The sequence below is a fragment of the Protomyctophum bolini genome, assembly GCF_963924005.1.
Source record: "Protomyctophum bolini genome assembly, chromosome: 12".
Lineage (NCBI taxonomy): Eukaryota > Metazoa > Chordata > Actinopteri > Myctophiformes > Myctophidae > Protomyctophum > Protomyctophum bolini.
The window spans coordinates 23,310,463-23,317,324 of record NC_137873.1 but is presented as its reverse complement, the minus strand read 5'-3'; the positions used below and the strand labels follow the sequence as shown (position 1 = coordinate 23,317,324).

General features: G+C 44.8%; 1 protein-coding gene across 2 annotated transcripts; it reads right to left on the bottom strand.

The window, feature by feature from the left end:
* Positions 1–334: 334 nt before the first annotated feature.
* LOC308326433 (Golgi reassembly-stacking protein 2-like) lies at positions 335–6,862 on the bottom strand. 2 transcript variants are annotated; one of them, XM_080779316.1, is made up of 10 exons: positions 6,688–6,862; positions 6,028–6,108; positions 5,685–5,888; positions 4,904–4,990; positions 4,530–4,660; positions 3,659–3,791; positions 2,698–2,824; positions 2,373–2,459; positions 2,125–2,247; positions 335–1,702 (listed from the first exon to the last, which is right to left on the bottom strand). In XM_080779316.1, exons 1-10 carry the CDS (start codon positions 6,748–6,750, stop codon positions 1,416–1,418), a joined length of 1,323 nt encoding a protein of 440 aa, XP_080635442.1. In that variant the 5' UTR covers positions 6,751–6,862; the 3' UTR covers positions 335–1,415. The 2 variants fall into 2 exon arrangements, with proteins under 2 accessions (XP_080635442.1, XP_080635443.1); XM_080779317.1 differs by having other exon boundaries at positions 2,713–2,824.

Below are 6,862 nucleotides of genomic sequence, written 5' to 3'. Positions count from 1 at the left end.
AACAAAACACTTATTTGCAATGTTTTAATTTGAACACTTTCATTCACTTCGAGTGGATATAATTGTGGTTACACCATTTAACATTTTCATTGCAAAAAATGGTTCAAATGTCTTTTTAAAGTGCATGAAACCAACATGACTATCCAATTGTATTTTAATATAACGTTTTAAAAATGTCGATGTAGTCCCCATTTATCAGTGTCATTTGACAGAACTAGGAGCATGCAACGTCTTCATTACTTCAAAAGCTTGCCTCCTGCTTCTAAGCAAGGCTATGTATTATACATTATAAATATTTTAATATCTGAAAGTAGTAACAGACACAAACATGATGCAGCATGTAAAATTCCATTGGCTTTATTGCTCGCACTGTACATTAACATGTTTTCACCAAATCGTCTTAAGGTGACACCTGGTGGATAAGCGGCATCACTGCAACTCTGCTTTCCACTTGTCACTCAGGGCCATGCAAGGAGGGACCAAGTACTTCTTAGCAACTCCACACACACACCCATATGAAGCCATACCTAACCCCCACCACACACACACACCCAACACCGACCATAATCCATTCAGTAGTTCACCCAACCGTAACCTCCCGTCCCTTCTACCAGCGTGACCGCATGGCAGTCACCGTCTAAGAGGGGATTGGTTACAGACGGTATATTAGTTGTGCACTGTACAAAAGGGGATAAATGTGCCTAATCATTTCTAAACATGATGCGGTGCAAAATAATGCTGATTCATTCAGGAAAATCAAATCAAACAGAAAAAAGAATCATGATGGAATAAAAAATAGAATCTAATAGGGATATTATATAATTATAACCTTTATATATAGTATATAAAAAAACGATGGACAAAAGAAACACATGAACCAAAAACAGTATCTGCAGAGGTGGTAAGTAGACACTGAGCCCAACAATGTCTGCTTAAGATTCACACTAGATGACGCAGAAACGTCTTACGGGCTCATTTCCATTTTTCCTCTTAACCAGTGGTGGACAGTAGTACTGTACTTAAGTACATTTGAGTATCTGAACTTTACTTGTATTTTTATGCTTATGACAATTCAAAGACGAATGTTGTACTTTTGACTCCACTACAATTTGAGGAAGGGAAAAGTACATTATAGGAAAATAGCCCATGTACTGTGTTGCGAGCTTGTAGATATGCTATAACTATCCATCCATGCTTCCTTCATAGCCCCACGCAAATCCTCCCAAACAAACAGCTACTTGGACAAGCTGACATGTTCTGAACATCTGCAAACATGCTGTCCGCCCCCTTGGTGAAATAAATAGAGAAACAACACAAAAAACAAAGTGACTGACGGGGAAAGAGAGAGTGTAACCACTCCGTTTGTGTGAGTGTGTGTTTTGGTCGAACGATAAGCACGCCGCTCCATTCCTGCGTTACGATGATTCTGTCGTGGTCAACGGCGTGTCTGTGGGCGGCTGCGCTTCCGTGGCGATGCTCTCCGTGACGACGGGCGCAGGCTCCTCGGCAGCAGAAGGCGCTGTAAGAGGGACCTCTGGGGCGGTGGCGGCCCCGGGCAGGGTGACCGCCGAGGGGGGAAACAGTGGCATCACTCCCTGGGGCAGGAGAGGGGGCAGGGAGGACAGGGTGCTGGGCAGCAGAGGGGGCAGGGGGCCCAGACCCGGTAAGTTGAGGGGTGGGAGAGCAGCCAGAGGAGGGAACGCTGCACAGAGAGAACCACAAATAGTGTGAGGACAGAAATAAAATCTAAGTATGGCCAAGTGTGATTTGTGAAACGGTTTCCTAAACAATCAACACAAAAATGTCAAATGAATATTTTAATAATATTGTTCCTGCTGTTCTACATACTGCTAACCAGGTGAGGATATCACAGATTGAGGCTTTAACCTTTGCTTTAATGGAAGATCTTCTGAACATATTGTTATTATAATGCTAAAATAATAGCCGGAAATTCTTGTAGACCATTTTCACTGTGCAACATGCTTGCATAGAAGACATGCTGGCTTCTATGGAATAGAAGACATGCTGGCTTCTATGGAATAGAAGACATGCTGGCTTCTATGGAATAGAAGACAGCATGACTGAAATCAGTCATGGCGGCTGACAGCTTTAACCCACGCAGACCTGTGGTTCCTGCCAGTAGCGGCAGGCCGCTGAGGGCCGGTAGCGACACGCCGCTGAGATCCGGTAACGCCGACAGGTTGAGATTGGGGAGAAGGGGTAGGCCGGCCGGGAGCGGCATCAGACCTACGAGCACAAGAAGAACCCAACGTCATGTCTAGGAAGCACTGGCAGAGAGGACGGAACTAATGTTCAATCAATGTTTGGGCCATAAACACTGGACGTGTTGAATGATGTAACAATCACACAACCTGGTAGCGTTGTGGCAGGAGTGAAGTTGATGGCAGCAGGGTTGAGCGGAGCGAGGGGGTTGGGTAACAACGGAACTGTGGGTAGACCTGAGAGAGAGAGAGAAATCATTGAATCTAACAAAGCAACTGTGCGATTAATGAGATCATGAAAATGGCTAAATATTTGTGCTTAATGAGCTGTAGTTATTGGGTTACAACAACAAACAGATTCTGATTACATTCATATTATAATTGTGTGATTTCATCCAGAGAGAGAATGTGTGTGCGTGCGTGCTCATTTTAGGAACAGAAAGAAGAAAAGAAGAAACTAAAACTAAGGATGCACCTGTGTGAAGCTCACTGGGCATGGTGGGCGGGGCTGTGGTGCTGACTGACAGGGCAGAGAGGGACTCCTCTAGCCCAGTGGGGACGGATGCTAAGATGGGAGAGGGAGTCACGGCTGAGAGCTGCACCTGGGGAACGGAGTGGAGATGAAGAGAGGAGAGGAGTAGGACGAGAGACCGTATAAGGGGGAAAAAACAGGTATGGTGACATTCATTATTAAATAACATTCTTCTCTGCCTCAACCATACCTGCATACATATAACATTTTCCCCAAGTGTTTTAACAGGAAACCTAACAATGACAGTCCAAATCTTGCCAAGAGGATACAGAATATTGTATTGAATACTATTGGACATTAGGGTGGGACACGTTGGCCATGCTCATTTACACAGACTGGTTGGTTTGGTTTGTGCCACTCCGCCAGATAAACCTCAATTAATCATGTACATTCGGCTGGTCAAATACCAAGTGACGGGTGAATGTTGGAATAAATCAACTGCCGTGGATGATGGATGAAAATATTCCCTGCTACATTATAGGAATGCATCTCGCATCAATTAAATCAAGTTGATACTCTAGCCATGTCTCCATCGAAACGTTTTACAGCGTGCCATTATCAACACGGATATGAGGGTCTGCGTGACCGTGTCTGTCTGTGTGACCGGAGCTAATCTCACAAACTGCTGGAGCGATACGCTCAGTGCCAAACTTTGTATGCATGTCTTCAGTAGTCTACAGAAGTATCCGTCTATTTGAAGTATATTTTTTCATCTTTTATACCTCTCACACCTTACCCAAATTTGGAGTCCTAGATACATAATACGTCAAACTGATGGAGATGTGCCCAGGCCAAGACACATTTGTTGTTTTAGTACAAATAATATAACAAAATATGCTTGACATTTAGATAACAGTACAACCATACATCCTGCTGGAATATTGTAATGTAAATGCAGACTGACCTCAGTGAAGCCATCTTTCAGGGGACTCCCGGGCTCGCTGGGAACATTTGCTGGGAAACTGATCTTCTTGCCCTCTTCAAACGGCCGCGTGGGGATCCTGTGGAGGTACCCGTACCCGATTCCACAACCCAGGCTGCAACACAGGAAAGAAAGAAAACAGTTGACTGTCTGACGATCAACAGAAGAAAACAGAGCTCATCTGTCAGTTGAGTGCTGGCGTCCCATGCCACCCAACAACGTTCACAGCAGGAGGGCAACAGCTGCTTACAGTTCCCACTTTTAAGTACCTGGGAAGCATAATATCTGACACCTGCACGATGGAGGACGAGATCCAAAACCACCTTAAACAAGCCTCAACATCTTTTGGTCGTCTACAGAAAAGGGTGTTTCTGAACAGCAACAATCAATCTACACCAAAGTGCTTGTGTACAAAGCAGTATGCATCTCCACGCTACTGTATGGCAGCTGCAACATCAACTCAGGTGGCTGGGGCACGTCATTCTAGAGTGACTACACAGCCACCAGAAGACTCACAAATAGTAAGACGATGCCTGGTCATCAACGGACACAATGGACAACCGCAAGCATGCATGTTTGTGTAGCTAATGACATCAGAATGTAATGATGCATGCATGTGGTTATAGTGTGTAGTGTACCCAGCATGCACATTTGTGTTTGTGGTTATAGTGTGTAGTGTACCCAGCATGCACATTTGTGTTTGTGTATATCAATTTAAGAGAGTGCGTTACATTTGCCAGGACAAGGTCTACGCAGAACAAGGCTCTGCAGGTTAAGCTCTACTGCCAGATCATGAGGCCGATGACAGACAGGTACTGTGTGTTGCATGTATGTGTGCTTGCGTGCATATTACCTGCCCTCTCCTCCCCAGGCACTGTTTGGTGTGATGACCACCTCTCTACAGTTGTCTGTGTCAGTGTTGTACACATACAGTTTCAAGCCCTTCCCTTCATGGGTCTCTATCAGAGAGAACAGGTCTTCTGACTACAGACGGATAAAGAGTGGAACAGGATGTTAAAAGAACATCATAATACAACTTCAACAATCAAAGCAAATTATCTCCTCACTGTAACAAAGGATTAAGGCATCAACTGCATTAGAGGTCATCACAGTGGGCAGTGAGTGCACCATGTTCTACGTTGATTCTTACACTGTCCAACATACCTCATTCATAATCATAACACTATCCAACATGCCTCATTCATAACACTATCCTATCCAACATACCTCATTCATTACGGTGTCAGCTCCTATGATGTAATCAGTGTGCGGCCGCAAACCAGCCAGGGCTGCTGGAGAATTTGGCTCCACTTCCTGTGAGATGCAGAGAAGAATGATGAGGAAAGAAGCAGCAAAAATAACAGAAAACCATTGCAGTGGCCTGGCCTTGTGGTTAAGAGTGTCCACCCTGAGACTAGTAGGTCGGAGTTCAATCCCCAGCCGACTCATTGTGTTAAAAAGAATAATGGTACCCAATGTCTCCCAGCTTGGCACTATATCTTGCACCACCCCTTATCCCTGAACTCATTTATAATTTGTACCATAATAAAAATGGTACAAATAGCCGATCTGCAAGCTAACGACGTGTCGATGTAGATTGGCTAGTTGAACTATTTTTAAATGTTTTAAAATAGTAAAAAATGGCAAATAAGTTTAGAGATAAGGGGTGGCGCAAGATGGAGCCCATAGTGTCATGGCCAGTATGTTATGCTGCTGCCTGATGTAAAGGAAACAGGAGACTGGTTTCTGACCTAGGGTCCACATGACTCAAAGCTACGTACGTATAGACTCAAACAGTCTGACAGGATATATCAAATACAAGACGATCTGGGCAGGAAAGCCTTTATTAAATTAAAAAGGTAACTGCCAACATGATTCGACCATTAACTGGTCTTCATCAGGGCAAGAATGATCACCATGAACACGAACACTATCTCCCCTTTTCTTGTCTCTCCATGTATCCTACATACTGTACCAAAAAAAACATCCTAACATATTGGCTACTGACCAGCACGTGCCAAACATTCTCGTTTGCTCCCTCAAAACTGCAGAAGCGAATGGAGACCCCGAGCAGCCCCTGTCCTCCCCACATGGTGCTGGGTGTGACGGTGGACTCTCTGAGCTCCAGGGTCTTGGAGGAGTAAACCAACATCTTTACAGGCTTCTCCACACTGGCCTTCAGCAGGTCCTTCAGGGTGTCATTGTCCTTGTCCTGGAGGACAGCCATTGGGTATTGGAAAAGGAAGCAATTAATACAATGCAGTGCAGGAGCTCTGTTTTCATCAGAGGTACCTCTACTTTGAATGTGTACTACAAGTCACAGCATTTTTCTAGAATGCCAGAGCACTTACCAGTCTAGTGTTATTTATGGAGACGATGAAGTCAAAGAAAGGTTCCAGACCTGCCCGGTGGCCCGGTGAGTTTTCCTGCACCTGCACACACAATAAACTTGAGCTACAGTATTTTATGCATAGTTCATGGTTGCTGCTGCAAATGGTCGGTTCACTCGGTTGCATGGCTGTGTGTGTGCTTTGCAACTTTTGCAATGCACGTGTCTAAACCTTTTGGAAATAAAGTGACCTGGGCTGAAAAGCATATAGCAGTTAGCGTCATTAGAAACGAGCTGGTATAATTAAACTAGTCACTTGTAGTAGAGGGGGTAGTATAATTTAATGTTTCTTTTTCTCCCCTCGATGACAAGTATAGGCGCGCTGGCTTGGCAGCTTTCAGCTGTAATATCATAGCTGCCTGGTGGCTATTAGTAGCAGCCGTGATGCTTATATCTCCAAGCAGAATGAGAACACAAACACAATAGACTCTCTGTATGTGGGAAAACCAAATGAGCGCAGTAACACGAATCAAATTAAAGGTGAACCTGATCACAACACATAGACAGTACACATGCAATACATAGGCTAGCGTCAATTATCACCCCAGCCAGGCCTGTAGTCAACAGACTGAGCTAAAGCTAGCTGCCTGCTGAATGCGGGCTGTGAATGTCCAGCACTGACCCGGAGAACATGGTAGCCTTCAGAACCACCCCCAGGTATCTCCACGCTCTGAGATCCTCCCATGGCTCTGCTGTTTGCTGGTAGTGTGTTGTTGTTTCTGTTAAAAGGCTCAGATCAGATCAGATCACACACAGGCTTTGGAATATACGGTTCTACCCCGGTACACGTCGCCGAC

Bases quoted from the DNA above. Each gene is read 5' to 3' on its own strand.
- LOC308326433 (XM_080779316.1), bottom strand. From the start codon at position 6,750: ATGGGAGGATCTCAGAGCGTGGAGATACCTGGGGGTGGTTCTGAAGGC. The intron at 3,792-4,529 runs GTAATATGCACG...CCTGTGTTGCAG, and splicing joins GCCTGGGGAGGAGAGGGCAG to CCTGGGTTGTGGAATCGGGT. The intron at 2,248-2,372 runs GTTGTGTGATTG...TTGTGCTCGTAG, and splicing joins TCCTGCCACAACGCTACCAG to GTCTGATGCCGCTCCCGGCC.